Source organism: Rutidosis leptorrhynchoides, chromosome 6, assembly GCF_046630445.1.
Source record: "Rutidosis leptorrhynchoides isolate AG116_Rl617_1_P2 chromosome 6, CSIRO_AGI_Rlap_v1, whole genome shotgun sequence".
In the NCBI taxonomy this organism is placed as follows: Eukaryota; Viridiplantae; Streptophyta; class Magnoliopsida; order Asterales; family Asteraceae; genus Rutidosis; species Rutidosis leptorrhynchoides.
In genome coordinates this window covers 407,624,923-407,639,986 of record NC_092338.1, presented here as the reverse complement: position 1 = coordinate 407,639,986, position 15,064 = coordinate 407,624,923, and the positions used below count along the sequence as shown (strand labels likewise).

General features: G+C 36.9%; 2 protein-coding genes across 3 annotated transcripts; one reads left to right on the top strand and one right to left on the bottom strand.

Moving 5' to 3' along the window:
* Positions 1–684: 684 nt before the first annotated feature.
* Positions 685–3,628, top strand: LOC139851487 (dihydrolipoyl dehydrogenase, mitochondrial-like). The gene is made up of 2 exons (XM_071840553.1): positions 685–1,072; positions 2,209–3,628. Exons 1-2 carry the CDS (start codon positions 791–793, stop codon positions 3,457–3,459), a joined length of 1,533 nt encoding a protein of 510 aa, XP_071696654.1. The 5' UTR covers positions 685–790; the 3' UTR covers positions 3,460–3,628.
* Positions 3,629–5,453: 1,825 nt separating this feature from the next.
* On the bottom strand, positions 5,454–14,668 carry LOC139855978 (SAC3 family protein B). Of its 2 annotated transcripts, XM_071845215.1 has the most exons (17): positions 14,337–14,668; positions 13,838–14,021; positions 13,504–13,695; positions 13,197–13,418; positions 12,598–12,693; positions 12,212–12,436; positions 11,290–11,534; positions 10,885–10,985; positions 10,566–10,781; positions 9,941–10,168; positions 9,749–9,840; positions 9,233–9,326; positions 9,041–9,133; positions 7,954–8,774; positions 7,331–7,448; positions 6,056–7,211; positions 5,454–5,962 (listed from the first exon to the last, which is right to left on the bottom strand). In XM_071845215.1, the coding sequence occupies exons 2-17, from the start codon at positions 13,942–13,944 to the stop codon at positions 5,589–5,591; spliced, it is 4,380 nt and encodes a 1,459-aa protein (XP_071701316.1). In that variant the 5' UTR covers positions 13,945–14,021; positions 14,337–14,668; the 3' UTR covers positions 5,454–5,588. The 2 variants fall into 2 exon arrangements, with proteins under 2 accessions (XP_071701316.1, XP_071701314.1); XM_071845213.1 differs by having other exon boundaries at positions 5,454–7,211.
* Between the last annotated feature and the right edge of the window lie 396 nt (positions 14,669–15,064).

Below are 15,064 nucleotides of genomic sequence, written 5' to 3'. Positions count from 1 at the left end.
TATCTATATTCACTTATCATTCATTTAGATCATCCATATCTATTTAATTGAATCGGATGGATATCTGATGTATCAGACATCCATTGTCATCCTTAGTTGTGTTGGATTCACGGCGGTGGTGGTGTAACTTTTGCTATGGTTTTGGTTGTTGGTCTTTGGGCACCCAACCGTAATTTCATTGTCAGTCTCCTTCTTCTTCGGTTTCGTCTCTCGGGTTGAACTAGATGACGATCTCCTTGTTGGAGATCTGGTTTATAAACCAGGTTTTTGAATGGTTTGCGGTTGGGGATCTCGTGTAAAGCGGCTAGTGGAGTTTTGTGGCGCCCGACGTTTCTGATTCTCGGAAGATACTGAAGACGTTGACGTTCTCTTGACATTTTGCTGTCTACGTCGAAACAGTTTCATCTTGTCAGTACTTGCCTTTGAATGTAACCATGGATGTTTGTTTTAACTTACCTTTGTAATTATTTTAACTTACATGTTGGTATTTAAATTTACTTTTGTTTGCTTGTTTGTAGGTTTTTCCGCATATTGTGTGTGTGTGATGTTGTCTATTGTATCGGTTTTATTGTATCGGTTTCTTTGTATAGTATTGATTTAGGATCCGTTTATTTATATTATTGTTTTTTCCCCTTAAATATCAAAATCCTTTATTTATTTATAGTTTATAAATTTATATAATTCATGTAAGAACAAAATACAGAGATAAAAGCTGTTTGTTTACCATCACACACATCAGTGGCTGGCTTCCATAATTCCATTCTAAAAATCCCTCTTTTTCCTTTTAACAATGGCGATGGCGAATTTGGCCAGAAAGAAGATCACGAATCTATTAAACACAAGTGTAATCTCATCAGATGTATTGAGGTATTCCTTTTCTCTATCATCAACTCTTTCTAGAGGATTCGCATCAACAGGATCTGATGAAAACGACGTCGTCGTTATCGGCGGCGGTCCCGGTGGTTACGTGGCAGCGATTAAAGCTGCTCAATTAGGGCTCAAAACTACATGTATTGAAAAACGTGGTGCCCTAGGTGGCACTTGCCTTAACGTCGGCTGTATTCCTTCCAAGGTATATTACAATTATTACATTTTTTTATTGTATTAATTAATTAATTAATCAATGGCTGATACAGTAATATATTGACACTATTGCTTTAAGTTGATTGGTTTTTAGGTATATTTTTTCGTATAGATGGGCTGAACTAAGCATGTATATAATGAAGTATACAGATCAGTGTGCAATCAGATTTTAGTATTCGTATACAGAATGATAAAACTTCTAAGGTCCTGTTTGGTTCATGGAATCGAATAGGATTCCGGTGGAATTGAAATTGAATTTATCCACGACGCTTGTTTAAATTCAATTCCAATTCCGCCAGAATCCCATTGGATTCCGTGAGCCAAACGATTAGGTTTGTAGAATGATTGGTGAATCATTTATCATAGAATGTGACCAATTTTGGTTGATTGATGTTGTTTCGTTGATAAGGATTAAATCCTGTATAGGATGAAGCATAGCACTATAACTTTGTGTATTTCATAGTTAACTTATGGTTTCATGTAAAGTTATACTTTTTTTTTTTTTTTCTAATAAAAACATTGTTTAACTAGAAGAAAATGATTTTACACGCATTTCAGTGTATTTTTTTTCCTAATTAAATATGACATTAAAAGTATAGAATTGTGTATATCAAATTCAACTTCGTACCATTTTCTACACATGAATGAGTTGATTTGGGTCATGTTTTACTTCAACCGGGCCAAGTCAACAAATATATTTAAGGGGAACCTGTCATTTTGTCTAATGTAGGCCAAAGTCTTTTGTGATTCATACTCCGTACAACTTTTTTAAAATGTTTCATTTTAAAGATTTAAAGAATTATTGCATTAATATAGTTTCTGTAATCATAATAAACGCGTCAATTATCTATATCTATAACCATTATGAAGAACATACACAAAATGTTTGCAGGTTGAATGTAACTGACCTGGCCCATTTTGACCCTTCATCCTTAATATATGCTACTAGCTTGCGCTGATCGTGGCTCTATGCCTAGTTTTCTTAGAACGGCAAACACACGCACCCAATTACAAATGTCACCACGGGACTCGATGCCAATTGTTTTGAAATGTTCTCAAAGTCACTCTATTTACTGCCTTGTTTGCACTTTTGCTTAAAGTTACATTTTTGTCTTACTATTTCAGGCACTTCTTCATTCATCTCATATGTACCATGAGGCCAAAACTAGATTTGCTAAGCATGGTGTGAAGTTTGATAATGTCGATATTGATGTTGCTGCCATGATGGGCCAAAAAGATAAAGCCGTCTCAACTCTCACTAAAGGTATCGAAGGCCTTTTCAAGAAAAACAAAGTGACCTACGTTAAGGGTCACGGAAAGTTCATCTCCCCATCTGAAGTGTCCGTTGACACCATCGATGGCGGAAACACTGTAGTCAAAGGCAAAAACATCATAATTGCTACTGGTTCTGATGTCAAAGGACTACCCGGGATCACAATTGATGAAAAGAGAATTGTATCATCCACAGGAGCTTTGGCTCTGACAGAAGTCCCTAAAAAAATGATTGTCATCGGGGCTGGTTACATAGGTTTGGAGATGGGTTCAGTGTGGGCCCGTCTTGGCTCAGAGGTCACTGTGGTCGAGTTTGCACCGGGCATTGTCCCATCAATGGACGGTGAGGTCCGCAAGCAATTTCAACGGTCACTAGAGAAGCAAAAGATGAAGTTCATGCTCAAAACCAAAGTGGTTGCAGTTGACACCTCTACAGATATCGTAAAATTGACCGTTGAACCGTCAGCTGGTGGTGATCAAACTGTACTTGAAGCCGATGTTGTTCTTGTTTCAGCTGGTAGAAGCCCTTATACTTCAGGGCTCGGTTTAGACAGCATCGGTGTTGAAATGGACAAAATCGGACGAATTCCTGTAGACAAACGTTTCACCACAAATGTAAAAGGTGTTTTCGCGATTGGTGATGTCATCCCCGGGCCTATGTTGGCTCACAAAGCCGAAGAAGATGGTATCGCGTGTGTGGAGTTTATTGCAGGCAAAGAAGGACACGTGGACTATGATAAGGTGCCAGGTGTTTGTTACACGCATCCTGAGGTGGCTTCTGTTGGAAAGACAGAAGAACAGGTTAAGGAACTTGGGATTGCGTACCGTGTTGGTAAATTTCCGATGTTGGGAAACAGTAGGGCCAAGTCGATCGATGATGCTGAAGGATTGGTGAAGATAATAGCCGAAAAGGAGACCGATAAGGTAATAGGTGTTCATATTATGTGCTCAAATGCAGGTGAACTTATTCATGAGGCTGCGTTAGCGTTAACTTATGGTGCATCGAGTGAGGATATTGCACGTACGTGTCATGCTCATCCTACGTTGAGCGAGGCTGTGAAGGAGGCTGCTATGGCTACTTATGATAAGGCCATTCACATATAGATGTGTTGGGTTGTTAATTGATTTTTTTGTGTTCATTTGGTGTTGGATCCAAGTTCAACTTAACTCAAACTTGGTTTTATATGATTTTTTATATGCTTAATAAACAAAGTTAATTGGGTATTTGTCTCCCAGTCAAATCTGTTTTAAATCTAATATATTCATATTTTATTATTATTTATTATTATGTATTATGTATTATATTATATTATAAAAGAAGTTTCATTGTTTATCAGATATTTTTCAAAATCATAGCAATTCCTCTATAACTCCATCTCTGGATATAACTGAGTAATTGAGAGGTATTTTTATCTACGTGGCATTACTCACAAGCAAACATTATAAGAGTAGTCATAGCCTTTATTTGCTAAATAGATTTTATGCGACATCATCTTCATAATTTGATAACTATGTTTTACATGATAAATGGTGCCAAAGACTTCCACATTGATTAAGCCTTGAATATGGTGCAGGTTCTAATGCCATTCTCATTCTAATCAATCAAGTTGATTAACTTTATTCGTAGTATCCAACATATTGCTAAGCAACTTAAATATGAGAAAATATTAAATTACCAATCATACAAAAAGAAAGAATATTTGGTTAAATATCATATTGTATGACAGATGACAGATTAATGTCATGCCTAGATAATGCATACTTCATATTTCATCAAATTTAATACTTCATATAATCATATTGTATGCCAACTATGATCATCCCCTTGTCACTCTTACTTTAAGTTGGTTAACTACCATATAATTTAAGTTTAAGAGTAGTTATCAAATCAGAGCCTAAACTGAACTTCAGGCCAAATGACTCTACCATATAAGTTGGTTAACTGCCAAATGGCTTTATTAATCAAGTCAGCAGCAATTGACGATTTTTATGGCGACTTGAGTATCGCTTAGAGATTAAATTGAACTTCAGACATGTTTAAACTCCATGGAAATTTGGTTCTACCATTTTCATGGCGTCTCACACTTCGTTTTTTTTAACCTATTTATTGGCCAGAGGTCTATTCGGAAGCAATCTCTTTATCCATAATACATTGAGAGGGAGGACTTTCTCTACTCTTAAAGTGTTTCACTCTAGGTGGAGAAATGACTTGTCTTTATTCTAGGATATGGGAAGGATTGTCTACATATTTACCTCCCCATATCCCACTTTTATGAGATTGGGTTTTGTTGTTGGTGGTGATGGTGTTATCAAATCAGATTTTGCAAAGCAAATAGTAGATAGGAAACTCTGCTCTTAAAGATATAAAAGTGTACAGTTTAATTTACTTGTCACAACAAATGTACATTTATCATTATTGAATGATTTTATACAGTTGATCTCATTTTCCGGGAACAAATTTGGTGGCAAAAGCCCGTGCATTGTTGCTAACAGGATCAGCTAGGTGAGTCAGCCAAGTTTTCAATGGGCCCTTTCCAGTAACTATGTCTTGAACAAAGAACCCGAACATCGAAAACATAGCCAATCTTCCATTCTTGATCTCCTTCACCTTCAACTCTGCAAATGCCTCGGGATCATCCGCCAACCCCAACGGGTCAAAGCTTCCTCCAGGGTATAATGGGTCAACCACCTCTCCCAGTGGACCATCACCAATTCTGTAACCTTAAACAGCACCCATCAATATCACCTGGGTCGCCCATATTGCCAATATGCTTTCGGCATGTACCAAGTTTGGCTTCCCAAATAATCAGACCACCATCACTAATTATTTAGAATCCAACCTTAAACCACATGGCCTCAACAAACGTAACCCCGTTACGGGCCAAAATATCTATGTAGTTAGGAGATCAACCCCAATCTTCTTGATTGAATGTAAAGGTTCAAGACATTTAAACATTTGAAGATGAGAAAACAAATACACTGAAAGATGATATCAATAAGAATGAAATTCCTCAAGCAGAATAAAAAATACAAAGATTATTAACCCAACAAGTCACACAACAAACAATTTAACTAAACTAACAACAAAATGTACAAACTTAATCAGAATCATTAATCATATGAATCAAATAAAGAAAAAATTGAATCTTCCATTACTAAACTCATTTTACATTGCATTTCAAAAACAAAAAAAAACTCATTTTACATTACATTACATTGTATACTAAAATATATCAGAAGTATATGGATAACTTCTTGTCTATTCTATCCTGCATAATGTTACACTGCTCAAACAATTTGCTTAAGCTCCTTTCATTTTCGTTTTCCTTATCGTTCTCAATCTTATTCTTATTCTGGTTTTCCCGATAAGTTATTTCCTCATCCATCGAACCATCTCGACTAACTACTGTTTCGACTTCATGGGTATCACAAATCGCAGATTTTGAATCCCGATAATCCACTTCCAAACGCGGCCTTACGCAAACTTCTATCATTTCATCTAGAGATGGTGTTGTAAGGTTATACGACTCATCTTCAAAAGTTTTATTAAACACAAGACGGGAATTATCAAGTCGATGTTGCGATTGCTGCTGCTCCAAAATATACGCTGTTGCAAACGCACTGTTAGATAGACTCATTAATTGCCAGTTAAACACACGTCGAAAGATCAACGGCCAATTGGGAACAAGGTAATACGAACCTCGAAATTCGAGTCCCACACACTTTTGTATCAAAATCGACGCCTCATTTTGAGCCAACGCCAACCCCATTATAGTACTCAGATAACTCACCAAAAAGCGCTCGAGTTCTAATTTCTGGTTCTCGATATCCAATCCCGTAAAAGATCGATCGCAAAACCGATATACATTCGGGATACTTGGCAATTTACACCTTCTTAACGCTTGAATTAGCGGCTCGATTCTTGTAGCTGAGCTCCACCCGATACCAGGCATATAAGATTCGAAAATCCTATCATTGGGCCCACTTAACAACGAGATCTCGGGACAAGGCCAGCCAACAGGGTTCGACTTTGCAGCTTGACGAATTTTTCCGATCGATTCATCCACGGCATCATTGAAAACCGCTACGCATTGTTCGGGACTCGTGTCAGACGCATCGAACTGCACGCACTGCAAATGTGCGAGAATCAACTCGCGTGTTTTTACACACCGAACAACGGGTTGAACGGGGCTCTGACCCGCCAACCACTCGACTCCGTTTCTTAAATACCCGTCGCTAAAAAACCCGTCTAACGAAATAACTGAAAAGCTGCAGATCTTCGACTTATCGATTTCATTAAGCCCTAAACTTTCAACTAGGCTTGAAGAGCCCGACCCGCTTAAGACCAAAAGAGGCAAACACGACCCGTAAGGAATCAACGATACAAGACTAAAAAGCCGGATCTTTTGGGCTTCCCACGAGACACGTTCAGATGCTAAAAACATGACAGCATTGGCCCCCAAAACTGTTTCTTCGACTAGATTATCGAATTGTACGTTTTTAACTACTGATAAATAGCAAGTCCAATCGCTAGATAATTTTCCGTATTCCAGTTTTTTCCATATTGACAAGTTCGACGAAGACGCTAATAAATCGTCATCATTACCGATATTTTCAGGCATTAGCTTATGCCGTAGCCATGAGCTCAGATCCAGATCGGAAACATTGGCCCCGGGTCCCACGTCGAGAGAACAAAATAACAACTTCCAGCAAATGCATTTGGGATGTTGGTAACGTTGACGAAGCGTAGGTGCTACCACATCCGAAACATTAAGTGAGGACCACAATTGTTCTTGTTTCTCGTATCTCTCATACATTGCACGGTCAATGTTGAAGTCACCGGGAATATTTAATTGCTACATAAATGAAAAAAAAATAATATTGGAATTATTATTTATTATTATATTATACCCGGTGAAAGAAACAGCTGATACATGGAAGTCACTACTGTAAAACACAATCGTAAACTATTTACCTCCTTGTAGTGCCGCCGCATTGGTGGGCCCAATGAAAGTAGACTTAATGCAGCATTTGCTGCGAGTTGTTTTTTCTCCCGCAAATCCTTCTTCCTGAAAGCACGCCGTCTCCAAAGCCTAAATCAATGAAAATATTTTATCAGATGCCAACCACTAGGCCACTTTTTGACGGTTAAATCAATGGAAATAAGAGGAACAAAAAATATGCAGTAGAGCCAAATTTAGAGATTAAAAATTTATAGGTCAAGCAATTTACTTGGAACTAAGTCGATTCATGTTTTAACAAAAATTGTGTGGAAACGGGTCAAATGAATTGTGTGAGACGACCTACCCTTACATTCAATGCATAAAATCTCCTAAACCATTTTATTTAGAAAATCATATCATATTATATTTGAAACATACTTTGTGTATATCATATTTGACAAGCTTTTAAAAAAAAAGTAGTTAGAGTCAACCCAACTTCACTCGGCGCGTTTTGACTAGAACAAATGCTTACAGGTTTTGATCCGTTACCCAACCCACCCACCGACCCATATTACCACACCTACATCAACTAGGACCTTAATATCATCTTAAGTATTGCCACACCCCTAAAACAATATACCAAACTAGGACCGACCTTAATATCAGCTTAAGTTTTGCCTCAGCAACTTCTTCATCTACCGAGGTATCAACTTCAATATCATTTTGAACTTCTTGAATTGCACTTTCAGGTTCTCGGTCCTCATGAAAAAACGATTGGACCATCGAATCTTCAACAGGAGAATCCATTTGTATATCCGGAAATATTTCTTCAACGACTTCGGTTGGTGTAACTTGCAACGGTACGGCATTTGATTGGCCATCCTTCTCTAGATAGTTGCTAATCTTTGTATCAAAACTCGGTTTCTCGAAAGAGTTCTTAAACTTCTTATCGAAATGCGGTTTCACGACACTTATTGGGGCAGCTTTTGGAGATCCAAAAGAATTATTATTTTTGAAAATATCCTGAGGTGAAGAACTCGCAGTTTCCATATAATTCACAGTTTTGATTGAAAAAAGGTGTTCGATGTGAGGGCGATCTTCGTTCCGTTTGTCAAGTACCGGTGTAGCGAAGATTGGCTGCACTGGCATGTCTTTTTCAACATTTGCCATGTGGTTATCGATTGGTTCGGCATAAAGTTTTGGTTTTTCCTTATGAACGATAGGTGCCTCTTTTTTAGTAGAAGTCGTGCTAACGTGGGCCCGTTTTGGGACCTCGGGAGATAATGATGTTATCAGAGGAGAAGATAAAACGTCATCGACAACGGTTGCCGATCTCTTAAGATGAACAAGCTTTGAGCATTTTATAGGGTATTCATTGTCCCCGTTCAGAAATTGACGTTCTTTAAACATGTATGGTTCGTCAAATTCCTTGATCGAGAACCCGTGAAATTCCAAAAGGTCTTCCATGTTTTCTTCCTATAATCCACAAATCGAAATAGCATAAACAGAATATTAAAACATCCTCAATAATGATTGAATATTAGTAATGATATTTGAGAAAGTACATGTTTAACGATGCATAAAATATTATAAACACAAACTGCTTCATGTCAACCCGAACAGGCCAACTTCTGACCCGTATCCAAAAATTACCCATTGTGGCCCATTACCCAACCCACTTGATCCGACCCATTTGTTACCTCTACATAAAAGACAAAACAAACTCAACCTAGAAAAAATACCTCCATTCCGAGCCACTTAGAAACCAGGGATAGTGGTATGCCTTGGTTATTCTGTAATCCGCTATGTAGAGAAGCTAGCGCCTGAGTTCGTAACTGGTATGATCACGAACACAAACGAGTCAACTTGACAATTATTATTAATATGACTATGGAATATACTGCTCGAAAATCGCATAAGAAAAAAGACTGGACCTTGCCAAAATGAGCATGCATTAAGCATGCTTGAAGATAGCTAGCCTTCCTAACCAGACGAAAGAAAGCAACGAAATTACCACTTCTACAAGCTCTGCAATATCATAGCAACAAAAATGACATTAGAAATTTATATAGTAGTGACAATTACAACCAATTTACTTATGAATCAGTCAGTTTGGGGTATTATTAACCACATACGCATAAATACCTCAAATAAAAAAAAATAGCAGAAAGGGGAATGGATTAATAGGGTAAAATGGGTTAAATTTGAATGCATACAACAGCCTAAAATAGTTAGATCGTTAGTGCATAGATTATTGATTTTGTAATCATTTTTAACACATGATCTGTTTTACTAAAGATGATCAGGTTCAACGAATCCAGCCCGTTTCAGCCCATTCCATAACTGACGTAATTCAACCCAAACACGTTATCAGACCCATCCATCTTTCCACTTTTAAGACCTAGTAACTCTTTAAAAAAATTAAATGTTAATCTAAGAAATTAGACAACCTAGCTACATTACGAGCAAATAACACTTCTTCAGCTTGCCGTATCCCCGGTGTCATCTTCGCAAGATCGAGTGAGAGCTCTGATGGTTCAACCTACCATGATTTCCACTTGTCAAAAATAACAATAACAATAATAATAATAATAATTAATAATAAATAAATAATAATATAATAGTAGAGTCACAAAACTTACTTTATAGCCTGGATGTTTGTCCAATTTGAGAAGTGCATAGTAACCTCTAAATTCAGTTTCTGTAGGTACATTTATTCCTTTCTTCCTGTGATCATCGTACAGCTGGAATAATTCTACAGATGTTTTGTTCATCTGTTCGATGTTGAGATGTGCATCGAATCCCTCAGAAAAACCTTCTCCTTTCGTATATTGACATAACTCATGCATAGCTATAATATGAAGCCGTATCTGAAACCCAGAACAAGTTAATGACTAAAAGTTCACTTGACAAACAGCGTCAAACTATGAACCAAATTCACCAAAAGCATATTGTACAAACAACTGAAAGTAGATTAAAATCGGAGAACTCGAATAGGTCAAAGAGACTGAAAGTAGCTTAATATCTATTTGTAGTACACACAACTGTCTTAGTTATATTAAAAAACTTCAATTATTATTGTAGTAAACGAGTTTTTGCAGTCATACTAACGAAATAGTTATAGTTATTCTTAGCGAAGGATGCAAATATAGGCCGAAACGGGTATAAAATCACCTATCTCGAACCGGCCCATTTTGCCACCTTCTAATATATAGAGAGACGAGTTGTTTCAACTGGATTAACAAAGAGTTGGAGACAACTACTAACCATTTGCTCCAGCATAGTGATAGCTCCTAGATTAAATATATGTTGCATCCTGAGGTCCATCCTGATGGCCCGCATCCGGTCCCACAAAAAGTTGTATAACCCAAGAAATCTATCATTATACGGTTGTTCCAGCAAGTTCAAAAGATAGTCCATAGTCTTTTGCAGGATTTCCATCGGCCGTATGAGCGCAGCTTCCCTCTCGGCCGTCCTAGTGTACTGAAATTGCACGAAAAAGGTACAACGATTACAGATTGAACACCGATAAACAGCCAACATGGTACAATGAAACATGATTGATAAAAGCAAACGTAACACTAACCTTTTTAACTGCAAGAGATTCTGTTGTCTGGTTCCTATCCCCATCCAAACGTTCGTATTGATCAAGATCTCCTTTCCTCTCTCGCTCTGCTCTTTCTTGCTCTGCAACAAAATGATTTGAAAATATTATCTTCTATTATATATAATTGGTGTTCATAAATATGATTACCATTACCAATTACCAAATCATATTATATCAAAACCATAATATAACTTTTTGATGCGTTATGACTCAACCTGAGGGACACTCATTAGACTAATTCCTAACAACTACCCAATCAACTTAATGGTTTCTTTTGTTCATATCAATAACCCAGTTTATTACTTACAAGGAGAAATATATGTGGTTCCTATAACATGTAAATGTAGTTCATAAGTTCATATTATTTAGTTATATCAAATGTACCTGGACACATATCTGGACAGTATCCAATAATGACAGTCGATATATCTTGATCTTCATCAGTTTGAAAGTTGCTATTACGTAAATGACCTGTCATATCTGAAGCTTCTCCCACAGACTTTCTTTTGTCCACACCCAACTGATCAACGTGTTGCGGTTTTTGGTTTTTGTTGCCAGTCTCACTTGGCTCAGGTTGACTAAGTTCGTCTTTAAAGCGAGCCATTCGCTTTGCTTTGGCTTGCAATTCTCTGCAAATAATTATGGAACGAAAATATACAATATATGAGTCTACCCTCGCATTCATAAGGTCGTGTTTACCTCTACAGTTCAAATAGATTAAAAATGAACACATTATCTTGAGATGAAATGGGTTAAAGGTCGTCAAAAGAATACTTATTATATAAAACCTCGTGAATGGCTTCTTGTATAATTATGTTAATCATATTTGACAGTTGACAAGCCAACTAGATACATACAGTTCAAATACTGTTTTAGGTCCATCAACTAAAGCTCGAACCATACCTACAAGGCTACAAAGTACCAACTTCAAGCCAGTACGATTTGTGAGACCCACCAATTGCCACCTCTAGTCAGTGTTGCAAAAGTCGGCCGACTAGTCGGCTTGGTGATTAGTCAAACCCATTTCACTAAAAAGCTCTTAAAAAGTCGGTCAACGCTAAAAGAGTCGGGTTTGAGTCGGTCTGAGGCGCTCAAAGTCAATGTTGGTCAAAATTAGGTCAACATTTTAAATTGTTTCAGAATTAGACTTTGTCCCCTATATTTATGTTCGAATATTTATGTTTAACATACTTATTACTACTAAAGTCAATTTTGGTCAACTAGTCCTTAATACTCGACTCGACCGCCTAGTCGTTCCAAAGTACCGACCTTTTTCCAACCATGCCTATAATTGATAGAATCGTACCTTTCCGTGTCATCAAGTATAGCGCTGCCATTCATTTGCAACCCTGGATGATCAGTTGGTGTTGAAAAAGGTAACCTACTCCGCTTTGGAACAGGTACATAGCTTGAATTTACTAAAGGTTCTTCAGGTTGATAAGGACCAGCGGATGGCGGAGACCAAGCATTACTGCCTGAACCAGCAAGACTATTGGGCCTTGTACTTAATCTGGGAGGAGATGCAGAAGTCCTAAAAAAGAAAGGAAAAAAAAGTTCAAAATTTATAAAATGAACACGAGTCTATAAACCTAATTCAAGGGATCAAAGAATGTAAAAGATGTTTACAGCCATAAATCAATATTGATTAACTAAAAATTAATCAGTTGACGAGTTTTGGAAGTTGAAATTTACCTTGTAATATCACTTGAAGTAGTATTAAGTCCTTGTCCTGTATTATTTCTTTGAAATACATGAGGAGGAGATTTGGTTCTCTGGTGAACAAATTGGCTGCAAATATGTAAATTACACAACTTAGTACCCGTCGTAACGTACAGAATAATTAAATTAATTACCACAAATGAAACTGAAGCTACAAGTTTCATAATAAAAGCCGGTGGGATCGTATATCCACTGAATAGAGGATTATTCATACCTGCCGAAAGGGTAGATTTGGAGGTTAGTTCCCTCATTTATAATGTGGCTTTTTACCTCTAAAAGGTTAAATGATCAGTATCTAAAAATTAGGTTTAATCGGATCAGTCCGATACAGATTTCATAAGGCATAGAGACGTAATTCGTTATACTCAAAGAATGAAATTATTATTGGAATAAAATAACATGTGTGTGATAGTTTTAGTAGTAATTCTTGTTATAAAATTTATAGTTGGAACTTAGAAATCAAACATTATCATACTTCAGCAAAACGCCCATACCCACAAAAACACAGTTTACATTTTCAACCCGATTTGCCTGACCCACCCTATTTGCCACCTTGGTCGATCGCATCATACCTTTCCATGTCATCAAGAGAAGTGTTTTCATTCCCTCGCAACCTTGCATCAGTTGGTGTTGAAAATGGTAGCCTACTTCGTTTTGGAACAGGTACATAACTTAAATTATTTGCAGAGGCTTCAGGCCTATAAAGACCAGCAGATGGTGCAGGCCAACCATTACTTCCTGGACTAGCAACAGTATTGGGCCTTGTGTTTAATTTAGGAGGAGATACAAAAGGCCTACACAAAAACACAACAAAAAAAGTTCAAAAACCGAATAAAAAAAAACATACCGACTAAAATACAGCACAAAATAGTAACTTGCCTCCCGTCATCAGTTGATGAGTTTTGCACAATATCGTTATAACTAAAGAATGCAGGTGGTGGTGATCTTGCCCTTTTCGCATCTTGTACAGGGGTTTTAACAGGAGACACGGTTCCCGAATTATGTGGCGGAAAAACGGGATCTACAACACCAGTTTGATGAACTTCAGGTTTTACGGTTGAACCATTAAACCTAGAAAAAAAAAATTAAAACCATCAATTAACTTCTACAATACATTACTTACAGGTCTGCAACAAGCTACTAATATCACACATGGTTACTAAAAACAGTAAATACAAACTGATATCAAGTAAAGATGTTGAAAGGACTATACCAATTGGGTGGTGGTGATTGGGAAGGCGGACTGAAACCGAATGGCGTTTGCGGATTCCCGGTACCAGAACCCGTACCAGGACCCGAGTACTTATTGAATCCCCACATGTTTATTTATATTCAGATACAAACTGTGTGTCCAGATCCCCTCATTAATTGAGTATCAGATTAATGACAAAATTCACCTACACAAATATAACTAAAAAAAAAATCAAATACCTGATAATCAGAAATAAAGCTCTATATTATTACCTTAAACCCTGACTATTATATTACGAGTAGTTACTTTTCAGATTTCTTGAAAAGATTATAGATATAAATATATATATAGATATGATTATATAGGCATAAATCGAGTTCTCACTGCTTAGTGTACATAAAACCCATTATCGTATCATCAATTTTATAGTTTCTTGAAGATTATTTTTAAAAAATATAAATAAAGGATCAAGATTTATAATCAAAAGTATCTGTTGACAACATTTAAGATTAAGACATACCTGTGAGAGACAGTAAGATAGCGTAAATTGAATGTTGAATGATGAATTTTAGGGATAAAACACGAAATTGGTGATTAGGGTTCTTGTTGGTATATTTCGCAACTGTAGATGATCAACAATGGGGGGAGTGGGGGAATAAAAATCAAAACCCTAGTTTCAGATTAGGGTTACCAATGAAATTAAGAAGAGAGGAATCGGAGCTATAAGAATCTTGATTGAGTGATTAAATATCTGAATTTCATGAAAAGCTTGCAATTGCAACGTTGATTTGGGTTTGAAGTTTTATGAATTTGGGTGTAGTAGATTATACAAAGTACAGCCTCCCTTTATTTTTTGGGGGGTTTTAATTACTCTGACTCGAGTTCAAACCGTCTCCGTGTTTTAAACAAAAAATAATGAGCTCGAAACCACACTCGGTATGATAACGGATAACCGCGTGTTACCAGCCGCGAGTGATCTTACTTGTGGTTGCAAAAAACAAAAAGTATTTCAAAGTCTAGTTTCTATTCAACCAATAAAAATAAAGTTAATAAAATTTCTAAAACTGTGTTAAGGGCGACTTGACCGATTCCAATAAAGTTAATATAAAATTTCTATAAGCATCACTTAGACAAGTCACAAAAAAAAGACTACCCTTTGTGTCAATAGTAATTCAGAGACTAGAACAGTCCTACCATCACCCACTTCGACACTTAAGGGCTTAGTAATTACATTAACAGAGACACTCA